Source organism: Artibeus jamaicensis, unplaced genomic scaffold (assembly GCF_021234435.1).
Source record: "Artibeus jamaicensis isolate MK-2021 breed Jamaican fruit bat unplaced genomic scaffold, CSHL_Jam_final contig_399, whole genome shotgun sequence".
Taxonomy (NCBI): domain Eukaryota; kingdom Metazoa; phylum Chordata; class Mammalia; order Chiroptera; family Phyllostomidae; genus Artibeus; species Artibeus jamaicensis.
The window spans coordinates 136,669-152,183 of record NW_026521816.1 but is presented as its reverse complement, the minus strand read 5'-3'; the positions used below and the strand labels follow the sequence as shown (position 1 = coordinate 152,183).

Below are 15,515 nucleotides of genomic sequence, written 5' to 3'. Positions count from 1 at the left end.
TCATAAGCATACAATTCTGTAACCTAACAATATGACACTTTAGTATACCGTATGGTATTTTAGGTGAAATGTTCAAATTAAACCTACAAATTATTACACCCATATTATTACTCTACCAACCACACTGAAGCAAGCCATACTTCTGCTATACCCTGTAGTCATTGATATTATTTAGCAATTATGATTTACATAGAACAGGTTAATGATATATTGATTTGCCAATTGAAAGACAAAAGGATAAGTTTGGAAGAAATATAGACTTGAGGCATGAGATAATAAATTTTAGAATCTTTTAAATTTTTTTTACTTGTGAACATCTATGGCTTTTAAAATATATTTTATTGATTATGCTATTACAGTTGTCCCATTTATTCTCCCCTTTATTCCCCTCCATCCTGCAACCACTGCCCCCCTCCACCACCTGCATTATGTACCTGCTCAGTTCATATTCATGGATGATACACATAAGTTCTTTGGTTTCTTCATTTCCTGTACTATTCTCCCCCCATGTACTTTGTACCTACCATTTCATTTATACTTCTTTTTCCCCATTCTTCCTGATCCTCCTCCCCACTGAGAACCCTCCATTTCTGTCTCTGTTTTAGTTGTTAGCTTAGTTTGTTTGTTTTTTTTTTTTTTTTTTTTTTTTTGCTTTTTTTAGGTTTGGTTGTTGACAGTTGTCCATTTATTGTCATTTTACTGTTCATATTTTTGATCATCTTTCTTTTTTATATAAGTTCCTTTAACATTTCATATAATAAGGGCTTGGTGGTGATGAACTCCTTCAACTTGACCTTACCTGGAAAGCACTTTATCTGCCCTTCCATTTAAAATGATAGCTTTGCTGGATAGAGTAATCTTGGATGTAGATCCTTGCCTTTCATGACTTAGAATACTTCTTTCCAGACCCTTATTGCCTACAAGGTCTCTGTTGAGAAATCAGCTGACAGTCTTATGGGAACTCCTTTGTAGATAACTGTCTCCTATTCTCTTGCTGCTTTTAATTTTTTCTCCTTATCTTTAATCTTGGGTAGTGTAATGATGATGTGCCTTAGTGTGTGCTTCCTTGGGTCCAACTTCTTTGGGATTCTCTGACCTTCCTGGACTTCCTGGAAGTCTATTTCCTTTGACAGATTAGTAAATTTATCCTTCATTATTTTTTCAAATGAGTTTTCAATTTCTTACTCTTCTTCTTCTCCTTCTGGCACCCCTATAATTCAGATGTTGGAGTGTTTAACATAGTCCCAGAGGTTCCTAAGCCTCTCCTAGTTTTTTTGAATTCTTGTTTCTTCACCTGTTCTGGTTGAATATTTATTTCTTCCTTTTGCTCCAAATTGTTGATTTGCATCCCGGTTTCTTTACAGTCACTATTGGTTCCTTTATTTCACTTTTCATAGCCTTCCCTTCTTCCTCTATTTTGTGACCATACTCAACCATTTCTGTAAACATTCTGATTACCAGTGTTTTGAATTCTGCATCTGATAGGTTGGCTATCTCATCATCACTTAGTTGTATTTTTTCTGTTCCTCCATTTGGGCCATATTTTTTTTTGTCTCTGTGGGCCTGTTACATTCTAAGGGATGGAGCCTAAGGTATTCACCAGGGTGGAGCAGCCTAGGTAGCCTTCATTGTGGTGCTATATGTGGGAATGGGGTCCAAAAGCAAACAGTGCCACTTGCTCAGCTCTTGGCTGGCTTTCAGTCACTTCCTCTTCTTCCTACAAGCAAATTTGGCCCTTCTGGTGCTGAATTCCAGGTGGGTGGTTTTTGTGTATGTTCTCAGACCTGGTGGGTTTCTCCTGTGAGGCTGGGAATTTCTCCTGTCACCTCAATTCTCACAGCTTTTTACAGCCAGAGGTTTTGAGGCTTTATTTCCCCGTGCTGGAACTTTGGGTTGCATAGTCTGCCTTGCTCCCCAGTTGTTCCTCCCAGTTGATTTATCTGGTTTGCCAGCCACTGCCTTGCCCACCCAGTCCTCCAGCAGCTGCCTTGCCACACTACACATCTCCACCCCTTCTACCAATCTGAATAAATATTTCTTCTTTAACTCTTTGGTTGTTGGACTTCCATACAGTTCAATTTTCTGGCAGTTCTGGTTGTTTTTTGTTTCTAAATTTGTTGTTCATTTGGTTGTGCAAGGAGGCAAAGTGTATGCACCAACACCCCCATCTTGGCCAGACAGCCATGTGTGGCTTTTTTAAGAAGAAATTTGTTCTGGAATCAATATGTGACAGGCATTCTGAATGGCATAGATGTGACAATGATAAACAAGATAGACATCCCAGGATTTAGAGCCTAGTGACTGGCAATTAAAGAATCAACTTCAATACATTGTGATGTGGGAAGCTCCTTCATCAGTTCACTCATTCATATAATATATATTTATTGAACACTAACTGTATGCCAGTCAGAGGAATGTGGCAGTCATGAAGGGGAAGGTATTTTCCCAGCCTTCTCTCTTACCATTCCCATATATCTTGACTTCTACTTATACAAAATACATAGTGTTCTCATAACTGCTTTGCTGTTCTTTTTCTTTATCTTCCTATTGAATTCTCTGCCAGATACTGTCTTCTCTTTTCATTTCCATCTAGTATACCCTCTCAGTGCTTAAGGACTTTTTAAAATATCATTTCTGTAAGTCTTCCTGTTTAGTAGGTAGTGTCCTTCCTCACACCATTCCACCCCTCTGTTACCCCCATGTGATTCATTGCTTCTCACTTTCGTTACCATAAGTATCTTTATATAGTGTGCAATATATTATGCAATAGTTTAACATCTCCAAACTTATTCGACAGTATGTCCTCAATATGAATTTTAAGTACACTCTCAATATAAGTACATGTCATTATAAATTACTTATATATATAAATATATGCACCTTACTAATATACTCTGTAAATACCTTAATAAAACAATGATATAACATTCAAGTATGAAGTAAAATGACTATCAATAGGAATCCTGATATTATTGTTGATGCCCTACTGTGTTGTCTTGAGTACTCTGCACATGCCACTTTGGAAAACACTGTGATGCACTGACTCTCCCAGGGAACAGTAAAGCCTAAGCAAGAACCAGTCCTTATTCATCTTTCTGCTCTGACAACCATTACCTTCCCTGACACACATTATGTCCAGAAATATTCATTGGGTTATATGTATTCAGATTTTAAAAACTCCATATTTTCAGAATCTTATTTTTTGAGATAATTTTGTGATGATTAAGATGGATATCTAGATAATGAAAAATAGGTTTCATGGTAATTGTAATGCAGCTTCGAGTAGGTAAATTTAGGAAAAGATCTCATGTAATTATGAAGGAAAACAACGTGAGGAAAGTCTGCCTAATAAATATGACAATAACATAATGAAAACAATTGAGATGTGTGGCATGTAGGGCCATTTTCTACACTTCAGAGATGTACATATGACTATTCTGAAGGTGATTATAAAAAAATCTCATGTTAAAAATATATAATACATGCTACTTGCCTCCAATTCATTCTGGGTCCCTGTGGTTTTCATGCAGATGCTTGGTGGAATCCCATGGCAAGCCTACTTTCAGAGGGTTCTCTCCTCATCCTCAGCCACCTATGCTCAGGTGCTGTCCTTCCTGGCAGCTTTTGGATGCCTGGTGATGGCTCTACCAGCCATACTCATTGGGGCCATTGGAGCATCAACAGGTAACTACTCTATTGCAGCTTCACTAATCAACCCACTCAAGCTTCATCAAAGTTAACAATTACCACAAATGCTTTCGCTCTCCCACTCACCCTCAAAAAACCCTAGAATTTATTTATTAAAATCACTTATTTATTCTCACATATTTAAACTTTAGTCACCTTCAAAGCACTCTCCATTTCATGCTATATACCTACCAAGATTTTGTTTCACTGCTCAAAACAGTTTCTGAACTTGTTAATTTTGATGCCTTTTAGTGCATCTGCCATTGTTCATTTCACTGCTTGCACATGAGCAAAACATTTCCCTTTGAGGACTTTTTTCCATCTAGTATACCCTCTCAGTGCTTAAGGACTTTTTAAAATATCATTTCTGCAAGTCTTCCTATTTAGTAGGTAGTGTCCTTCCTCACACCTTTTGGTTTCAGAGAAACCAAAAAAAGTCACTCAGAGTGAGACAGGGTAAATAGGGAGGGTGTGGCATGGAGGTCATGCCATTTTCAGTCAGAAAGTGCTGGACTCAGCACGGTGTGGGCAGGTGCACTCATAAATCTCCCATCATAAAATGGGCAGATGTGTTGAAGGAGTCTTCAAAAACAATTCACTGAAGCTGAATGCAGCCTCTCACAGCAACGCCAGATGGTACACTGCTAGAGATGGGTTCCTAGAACATTCCTATAGCAGGGTAAGCCTGTACTATAAGGAGCCCACCCTCCAGAAGATAATTCCGTAATATTTGGGTCCCCCCTCATATATATACCTTTGCTATAGGGTTCAAATTGTATCTTACATTCGTGCTCTCCAAAAATTTTTCCATTGCTCACCCCACCAATAAAATATTTATAAGCAGCCCCTCTCCCAGTGTTGTTATATTTATCAACAGTGTATTTGTAATCCTGTGAGTGGTGGTTCTCAACCAAGGAGCACACTGACATTACCCAGGAGAAGAAAGACTGCTTAAAAATAGCTATTTCTCTCTTAGCCCATAAGGATTTTATTTTAATGATCTAAGATAGAGCCAGTGACCAGTGCTTTTTAAAAATCCCCTTGATAAGTCAAAGTGCAGCCAGAGTCCAGGGTTACTGGCTAAAAAAAGTTTACCTGCCATTGTGACCACTTTAAACCTGAGATTCCTGCTTTACCTTTTGAATGGTTTGTTAAGTTTTCCTTTTTGGAGAAATTGATCAATAAGTGTATATGTAAAGATAAATTAAGGCACTAAGTCATGTAGAGAATAATTTATTCAAAATTAGTAGAAAGAACATTAAAAATGCTTTCCTTACCATTACCTTCTATCTAGAACATTATTTTAATTTTCACCCTTGATTGAGTTAATTGATTATTCCTGAAACTTATGTTCCCGTGTTATACAGCTTTTGGGCATTTCATGCAAATATGTCATATCAGCCCAAATTTAAAGAAGCCCTCTAGGTTTAACTAATTAAAACACAGTTAAGAAGGAGACCTTTCACTCTGTTGTGTTTTGTAAAGATTATCCAGGATGAAACTCAATGCCTACTTTGATTTTCAATTAGTAGAGCTATTTATTGCATTATTTAATTTTGAAAAGAGCAGTTATGATTCATATTGTATACTCTCTATTCCAGTTACTCATAATTAATAAATAAACACTTAAAAAGATGTCTGACAAAGGGGATTATGTGGCTTTGAATAAAAGATAGCATGTATGTCATGACCAGAAGATAGATCTGGCCATTAGTCTGCGTATGTGTGTGTTGTAGGACAATAGACTGAAAAATGTGTAAAACATTTTTTTCTTGGATTAAGTACACATTTTGATGGTTGTTATTTCTGGTATCATAGCATCTCAGTTAATGCTATAAAATTGGCTTTATCAAATTATGGTTTGAACAATTATAATGGAAAATGGGGGGGAGAAAAAAAGGTAAAATCCAAGGGAAAAGACTCCTGCTTGGTTCTTTACTTATGACATTACAAAAGTTCAATGAATAAAGAAAGGAGCTATACTAACATACACACAAAAAATCTGTTGTATTTTTTAGCACATACTAGTACAAGTCACCTCCTCATCCATAGGCAATACTGTCCAAGACCTCTAACACATGCCTGAAATTGCAGATAGTACCAAAACTAATAGTAGGTCCTCACTTAATGCCACTGATAGGTTCTGCAATTTTAAGCAAATCAACATATAATGAAGTCAGTTTTACCACAGGCTAATTGATAACAAGAAAGAGTTAGGTTGCTGTGATATCTTATCAACAATTTTATAAAATGACATTATTTGAAGATCTGCTGTATATACTACGTTTTATTCTATTCTTACATACCTATGATAATGTTTAACTTACAAATTAGGCACAGTGATATATTAACAATAATAATTTATAATAAAATGGAACAATTACAACAATATACTGTATAGAAGTTATGTAAATGTGGTCTTTATCTCTCTTACAATATCTTATTTTACAGTATTCATCCTTTTTTTGGTGATGATGGGTGGTGATACAATGTGTACAATAATGAGATGAAGTGAGATAAATGGTGTAGGTATTGTGACATTGCATACAGGTTACTTAAACACAAGCACTGTGGTACCATGACAGCTACTCAGTGACTAATGGTGAGGAGCATATACAGCTTAGATAGATACATTGCTGGCCAGATGCGGAAAGAATGCAAGGCTGCATCACACTACTCAAAACATGGTGCAATTTAAAACTTACAAATTGTCTATTTTGGGTATTTTCTATTTTCAGACTATGGTTGACCACAATAACTAAAAAGCAAAAACCACGAGTGCAAAAACACAGATGGAGGACTACTATACAGTGATCCCTCACCTATCGCGGGAGTTACATTCCAGAGACCCCCTCGATAGGTGAAAATGAGCAAAGTAGTGGCATTATATTTATTTTATTATTTATATCTATTTTAAGGCTTTATAAACCCTTCCCACACTCCTATAAACTTTTCTTACTCTCTTATTAACCTTTCCCGCACTCTTATAAACACTTCATATGCTCTTAACCACTTTCTATACTCTTAAACCTACCTAATTTTAACAACATATAAAATTCTATATGGGTACTTACCAGTGAAGTATACTACAACTTGAATGATGAAGATCATGAATTATATAGCTGCGCAGTACTGATGGCAATGAAAGTGATGACAATGAGATGAATGTACTGCACAGCCAAGAAGAGCATTTCAGCTCTTCTGAAGGCACCACTTCATCAGATACTTCATCAGGTGGTGCATTATCTTCGCCCTGGGCCATTACTTCTATTTCCACTAAAAGTGTAGGCGTAACTGATCTCTTCATCTGAGTGAAGAACATAGTTATGGGGAGTTGCTGGTGCTGCTTTTTATCCACAGAGGCAGGTTCTCCATGCAGAGAAACACTCTTGAGTCCAAAGCATCTCTGACATTTGTCAAACCAGTGCTTGCTGGAACTGAATAGGGTTGGTCTCCTGGGAGAAGCACTCGACAGTCCTGCTTCTGCCTCGTTGTCTTCTTCTTCAACCTCACTACCGTCGTGAACGTCCATGCTTTCTGCAAAACTATCATAAAGTTTCTTGGCCTTCTGGATGGTGTTGGTATTCAGCCAGATATTCTTCTTCCTGCAGTATTTATTCACAAGGCCAATGCAGAATCCATCCTCATAATGGCCTTATTACTGGAAGTGACCACCCTCCTTGTAGTCTTGTTAAAAGTCATTGTTACCGTAGACCTAATATTCTTCATGTCTTTCTTTATGTAGTGAACAGATTTGTTGATCCCATAATGGCAGCCTACAGCAGTGTAGCTTTTGCCTTCCTTTAACATGTTGAGAAGTTCCACCTTTTCTTTGATGGTACGCATATTCCTCTGGCACTTGGATTCACTGCCAGAAGCCTTAGAAGGTGCAGAACGTTTGGGTGGCATTGTAGGGCTTGAAATAAATTCAAACTTTTACAAAAATTTCACAAAAACACAACACTGCAGAGCAACACTATGCACAGTGATCAGACTTCAATGCGGAGTGGACAAGGAGAGATGCTGAATGTTTGGGCACTGTGCCGGAGAGCAGACAGATGCTACGGGTCACTGAGCCAATCAGTGCCCAGGATACAGAACACAGCGCTGTGGTTGGTCACCTTCCACTCCATCAGTCAATAGTGTGCCCTGTACAATCTTGCATTAGCAAACTTGTGCAAGTGGTAGTGGCCTACTGCGTTTCCCTTGTGTACTGTATAGTATTCATCGGCTAATGAAATACATACTGTATTTTATTTCAATTTAATATTCTTTTACTATGTTTGAATTAACATTTTTATATTGTTTTAAATTTTTTGGCAAAAATAATTAAAATCATAAATATATAGATATCTATATACCACAAAATCCTGCGATATAGCGAAAACTCCGTGATACCAAATTAGATATATATTTTTTAAAAAACCTGTGATACACTGAAGTTACAATAAGTGAACTGTGATATAGCAAGGGATGACTGTATAACTAAATATTAAAGGAGCTATCCAAACATAAACCTATATTTAAAGTCTGTGTACCACTGAATCCAAATATATTCTGAAAATGTCAGCTTCATTCCAGCACATTTTACTCAATAAAAAGAGACTTTCTTATCATAGTTCCTATTTCTAGTAAGTGAAAGCTGATGCAAGAAGGAATTTAATTGGGAAGAAGTAATGCTAATGAAGCTCCAAAACCAACTTTTTATCCAGGAAGGGTATGAGTAAGAATAGACCCAGTACTGTCCTCATCCATTTGTGAGTATATAACTGATGAATCAGAAATGAAACATTGAGTTGCTGCTTATATCTTCAAATGGTTGAAGAAATAATCTATGGTTCAGTGTAATATTTTTCTATGATTCTGTACAGTGGAATGCCACCTTTGCAGAAGATATATGTTGCTAGATTATAGATAGGCAGATAAACAGATCACCACCTTATTCTTTGCTTACTCTTAATAAAATCAAGAGTAACCAAAACCCATTAGAGGCCAGGACCTATAAGATAATTTCATTTGACCAGTACATGGACTTCCCACCTAATTAAGCTAACATACCTAGTTAGAATAATTAGACTTCCCACCTAATAAGGTTAATTCATACATTCTGAATTTCTTTAAAAAACTCCCTAGTAAATAGGATGACCCCAGACTGATAAAGAATGTATGATTCTTTAGTGGTTGTTAATGTTTTTTGTTTCTATTCAACAGACTGGAACCAGACAGCATATGGGATTCCAGATCCCAAAAGTAATGAAGAAGCAGACATGATTTTACCAATTGTTCTGCAGTATCTCTGTCCTGTATACATTTCTTTCTTTGGTCTTGGTGCAGTTTCTGCTGCTGTCATGTCATCAGCAGATTCTTCTATCTTGTCAGCAAGTTCGATGTTTGCTCGCAACATCTACCAGCTTTCATTCAGACAAAATGTAAGAAGTCTTTAAAATATGTTATTTATTGTTGTTGTCTTTGTCAGTGTATTTATTGTATATGTAGTATTATATACTTATTAATGTTCTATATTAAATTTGACCATACTTTGAGTAAGCACACAGGGTTAAATAATGAATTTTACTTATACTATGTATGAATATTTTAATGCATGTTATCATTTGTGTTAATACAGAAGACAAAAGAGCAAAATAACTACTAAGAGGTACAATTATATTCCTATAATTTAAACTCTCATCTTTCTAATGAAAGAGTAGTGAAACCTAAAATATCTTAGAAAAACTTTGATTTTAATTAAATATAATAAGAAACTTGAGATCCCTAGTGGAAGCAGAGTGAGTTATTTCATGGGTATTTGTGTTAACATCTGTACTGCTCTTCACTTGAGTCTCAAGTCCACCTTTGTCTGAAAATAGCCTCCCAACTTAATTTTCCTACTGTGTTAAGTAGGTACAGAATAGCATGCTGTTGTGGGCTACTGAAGGCCCAACACCCCCGGGTTCTGCCTTCTTCCTTTGACTAAGGCTTTCTCTTTCTCTAGATTTTCTAGGTCAGAGTTAACAAAATGGTCCCACTTGTTTTTTTAAGGTGGTTAGCCTTAAATTTGGTAGGGCTCCTATGGAGAGATATGGCATGGTTTGCTTCCTCTGCCACATAAAAACCATTTCTTTAAATTAAAAGTAAGTAAAATTGCCCCTTGCATTATTACCCTATGTCAACAAAGCTCATCTCCCCTCTGCACAGTCAGGGAAAGGTGCAGGTGGCCTGTGTTTCCTACATAAGGTACTCAGAAACCTTTCCAAAAGGCCCACCAGGGAGGCCGCCTAGATTGCTTGCTTCATATGCTGTCATTTAGGTTGGTTTTGCCCATAGATGAAGCCATTTGAAACCAGGGAATTCTTCTGACCAGCTTTAAAGCACAGAAATGCATCTCATTCTTCACCTGCATGAGTGAACACATTGTGTGAAAAGCTGACACTGTGGCAATTTCTTGCAGGCATCAGACAAGGAAATCGTTTGGGTTATGCGAATCACAGTGTTTGTGTTTGGAGCATCTGCAACGGCTATGGCATTGCTAACAAAGACAGTGTACGGGCTCTGGTACCTCAGCTCGGACCTCGTTTACATCATCATTTTTCCGCAACTGCTTTGTGTGCTGTTTGTAAAGGGGACCAATACATATGGAGCTGTGGCAGGTTATGTTTCGGGACTTTTCCTGAGAATAACTGGTGGGGAGCCATATCTGTACCTGCAACCCTTGATCTTTTACCCTGGTTATTACTCTGATAAGAATGGCATATACAATCAGAGGTTCCCATTTAAAACTCTTGCCATGGTTACCTCATTCTTATCCAATATCGGCATTTCTTATCTAGCCAAATACCTGTTTGAAAGTGGAAACTTGCCACCAAAATTAGATGTATTTGATGCTGTTGTCTCAAGGCACAGTGAAGAAAACATGGATAAGACAATTCTGGTCAAAAATGAAAATATTAAATTAAATGAACTTGCACCTGTGAAGCCCCGACAGAGCATAACTCTCAGCTCAACTTTTACCAATAAAGAGGCCTTCCTTGACATGGACTCCAGCCCAGAAGGGTCTGGGACTGAAGATAATGTATAATAACCCATCCAAATAAAATATTGCTTTCTCAAACAGCTCTAGAGCAGGCTAGTGCTGGAACGATGGTGTGTAGCATATAAAAATATATTTAAAAATAACATTCAGGACAAAAATTCATATAAAAAGTGCAACTGTACAAATACAAGCCAAGCTAGAAGGATTACTTAGAAGAGAAACAGCTCTCTTTCTCATTGCTATTCTAATCCTCATTTGGTTTTACACTAGACAGCTTTACAAAGTATTCAAAAATCAGTAAAGCCCCACCCAAAGAACAGAAGGCCAAACAGAGTATCTTTATTGTGAAAAAGGAAGTAGATATGAAGGAGCCAAGGAAATTATGTCATCTTGATCCAGACCTTGTTTGCTAGTGCACTGGTGAATGCAGTTTAATTACCACCCTAAAGCTATGAGAATAACTCAACGTTACTCTAATGAGTGGTGCAAGGAATTAACCAGCTGATTTTCTTGATTTGATAATATACCACTTAATTTGTATTCTTAACTATAACACATATTGAATATGCATTTTTTTCTTTTAGTAGTGGCATGTATAATTCTAAGCCTAGACAAAGCAAACACACAAAAATGTTATATAGTGAATTCTTTATGTGCAAGGTGATAGGAAAATACACTCTATCTTTGTAGAGGAGCACTGGGCTTCTTTGAGTGAGTCTGCAACTACCACAAGCATTGAGAAGAGTACCTGGAGCATGAAAGACATGATTATTAGGCAACCTTAAAGTAATATGTAAACAAGGTCATTAAGATGAAATAGGAAAAACAGTGCATTTTTACTTTCATCTGAAGTTTATAAAATTCTGATTCATGATTAAAGAAGTAATGTCTTTGCTTACTATTTAAATTACTATTGGAAGTGAAATTGAGCCATATGTAAGATGAGATAGTGCCATAGCAGCAGTTAAGGTTAATGAGAGATACACTGCATGTATTTATTTATTTATTTATACTTAATTTAACATTTATTTTAATTAGTTTATGTTCAATATTATTTCATATTATTTTCATGTGTATAGCATACCATTTAGATAATCATTTACTTTTACAAGTGAGCCCCACAATATTTCAAGTACCCACTTGGCACCATACATAGTTACTACAATAATATTGACTTTATACAATATTGTAACATTGTGCTTTACACCCCCCTCACTTTCTGTAACTGCCAATTTGTACTTTAATCGCTTCACCCTTATTAAAGAGGGTGATTTACTGTTTAGAGAGTGACAGCTGTGGTGAGGGTGTGGTTGGGGGCTAGGCGGAAGAGGTGAAAGGATCAAGCAAAAAACAAACAAACAGACCAACAAAGAAGTTCACAGATACAGACATCAGTATGATAATTACAAGAGGGAAATGAGAGTAGAATTAGATAAACGTGTAAAGAAGGAATAAATTGTGACAGAAGGGACTAGACTTTCAGTGGTGAACACACAATCCAATATAAATGATGTGTAATGAAATTCTACATTTGAAAACTATATAACTTTATTAACCAATGTCACCCCAATAAGGCCAATAAAAATATATTTTAAAAAGCTGTTCTTTGGCGCTTTTTCATGTAAGCCATCCTTAGGCACTGGAATAATCACCATTATAAAAAGTAATTATTACAATGAATTTTTAAATGCAGAAGAAAGCATAAAGTAAAAATAAGTTCTAGAAGGAGGAAGCTATCAATTTTAACATTTGGTGTCTACATAACTTTCATAAGATGAGTCATTAAATACTATTTTGCTCCTTTTCTAGAGTTAAAATATATGTGAGTATACATATAGATATGTAATGGCTTATATTCATTTTTGTATTTTAAATGCTTTCCTACCAGTCACAAAATAGAAATAACTGGAGCTGTGTGTAAAAAAGCAGAATAAACTGACAAACTAAAAAATCATCTGAGCATTTGATCTAATGAAGAAAGGCAACCTGAATTATTCAAACAAAAGCAATTTTTCTAAAAGAATTTTTGTGCATGTGTGATTCATATAAAAAGTAAAGTAATTACAGTGTTTAAAATTATGTATAAAAGTTGTGATTGAGAAGTTAGATTTTCTTTTTTTAATAATACTGCCCCAAAACATAAAATAATATATTTTTTATTAAGCATGAATTAAATTTTCAGAGTAAATTTCAAGATATAAAATTAAATAATTTTACATGTTGTAACATGCCATATTTCTAATGTTTTATGAAAACATGAGGGTAAGCCCTGGCTGGTATGGTTCAGTAGACTGAACACCAGCCTGCAAACCAAAGAGTTACCAGTTCAATTCCCAGTCAGGGCACATGCCTGGGTTGCGGGCCAGGTCCCAGGTAGGGGACACATGAGAGGCAACCACACATTGACGTTTCTCTCCCTCTCATTCTCCCTCCCTTACCTTCTCTCTAAAAATACATATATAAATAAATCTTTTTAAAAAAACTTGAGGATGAATATGACATTGCACTCAGAATTGTTATAGAACATCGTCTACACCTAAGTGAAAAGAAAATTATTTTTACTCATCTATTTGGTCAGAATTCTACTTTATGCCCAGTGACCTCTGGAGCACTTGGAAGGAGGACATTTTTGGAATCAGTAAGGGTGGATGTCCCAAGATTATCAGACATGGATTGAGAGAAGAGCCAGGGGCAGGAAACACTTTAAAGAAAAACTACAGACATGAAATCATTTGACCTGTAAAAGTGATTAATTGATGGAGACTACAGTTTCTGGCAAACATGATACTTCAGATGTGCCATGGTTTCTAGCACACTTACCTTAATCATAGTTTTATCCGTTCCATTATCATAACTTTTTGTTTAAACCTATTTAGGCTTGTGCATTCACAGAAAAAGTGTAACAGAGTACAGCAGAGGAGTTTACTTTCTTTACAGACATTGTATTTTACAGTTTTGTTAGGAAACAATTGTTCAAGCAAATAACCATATTAAATCCAATGAAAAAGAATAAATATCAGTAGTGGAAATTTTGTTCATCACATTCATTTTGTAATAACAAAGACAGAGGGAAATAGTTTACCTTATCTAAAATATTAAAGACTAGATAACTTATTTTGGTTAACAAATAATGTTCTATTTTATTAAACCCATTATTTTTACCTATTCTCAAACTAGATATATATTTTTTTAAAAACTGGACCCTGGCTGATGTGGCTCAGTGGATTGGCCTGTGAACCAAAGGGTCACTGGTTTGATTCCCAGTCGGAGCACATGCCTGTGTTGCAAGGCAGTTCCCAACCACACATTGCTGTTTCTCTCTCTTTCTCCCTTCCTTCCCCTGTCTCTAAAAATAAATAAATAAAAATCTTTTCATAAAAACTCGGTTAGTAGAAAATCCACTAATAAGCTAAATATTAGCCAGACAATTTTAAAAGGACAATAATAGTTGAAGATAAAAAAGAATGAAACAATGATTGCAGGGTCTTTATTTAGATACCTTCACACACATATTTATCCAGTTTCCGAGGAAGGAAATGAGTTGTGAAATGTAGAAGATGAGGATTTATGCTCACACTTGCAGCGTTTTGACATCATGCAAACAGCTTTGTATCCTTCCATCTCTATTTAATGGACCTAATTTTTAAAAATGCATTCTCAATGATACTAAAGCAACAGAAAAAGACACTGGCTACATTAACCTTTCAAGGCAATATGTATGCAATAGAGCAGTAGAATAAAACACTGTATTTTCATACTTTTGCAATAATTACAGTGTGTTTATTGGATAATTTTAGTATATATTCACATTTTTTAAAACATCAAACATGTAGTAATCTGTAGAGTCAACAACATGCTTTCAAACATTCAGTGTCAAAATCAAACTTCTTTGCTATACTTGTAAGTAATGCATTTTATGCAACCATCGAATGTGAGCTTAAATAAGTGAATCTAATATAATGGCTATTAGATTTTTATTTTAAAATAATGAATTAGTATTGTATCTTAAATGAAGACTTTTCAGCTGTCAAGAAAATGTACTCTGATATAATGTGTCACTTATTGTAAGTTTGCTATTGAACCAGATACATATAATGATTCTAAACATATATTTTTGTCTGTCAACATATATAAATTATGCTGAAAATAAGTAAACATGAAACTAGACATGTAATTGTTTTAAATGTGATAGTTCTGTATTAAATTGTGCTGTTGCAATTCAGAATATCCTTGTCTAGGTTTGGCTTTCTGGGGCCCTTTTTTTAAAACAAATATAAATGGTGCTTCAAGACAATTATACAATGGAATTGAAATAAACCATCTAATTAACACAACTTATGCAAATGCCAAATGGCAATGGTATGCCTGCATAAATCTTGGGGAAATATATGATATCTCAAAAAAAGTGAATTTTTTTTTTGGAAAAGAAGTTTAACTACTACACACAGGCCATCCTTTGAATCAAAGAAGTCAATAGATGTCATATGTACTGAAGAAGATGTGGTGTTAAAAACCAAATAGCTGTCTGATAATTGTTGATTTAGTATATATAATCAGTAAATGACAAACTGGTTCTCATTATACTCTAAGTATGTACTTCATATCTGTCACCAGACTCTCAAGGTGTTCTTAAAAGTGTAATTATATATACTCTCAGATGAGCTTTACCCTCTTACATCTGAATCATAAACATTTGTGCCTTTGGATATATATAGGGAGTAGAGATCTAGATTAAACTTAAGTTTGAATGAAGAAAAGAATAGTTGTAGCAAAAAATGTCACATCAATTTGTCTGCCA

The 15,515-nt window shown here is 35.5% G+C and overlaps 1 protein-coding gene across 2 annotated transcripts in view; it reads left to right on the top strand.

The window, feature by feature from the left end:
- Window positions 1–11,695, top strand: part of SLC5A7 (solute carrier family 5 member 7) — a 29,811-nt gene extending 18,116 nt beyond the window's left edge. For both annotated transcript variants that reach the window (XM_037150416.2, XM_053665263.1), the window contains exons 7-9: window positions 3,531–3,684; window positions 8,899–9,116; window positions 10,136–11,695. In XM_037150416.2, the coding sequence (XP_037006311.2) occupies window positions 3,531–3,684; window positions 8,899–9,116; window positions 10,136–10,762 (999 nt within the window). In that variant the 3' untranslated portion in view covers window positions 10,763–11,695. The remainder of the gene's footprint in view (window positions 1–3,530; window positions 3,685–8,898; window positions 9,117–10,135) is intronic.
- The last annotated feature ends 3,820 nt before the right edge of the window (window positions 11,696–15,515 follow it).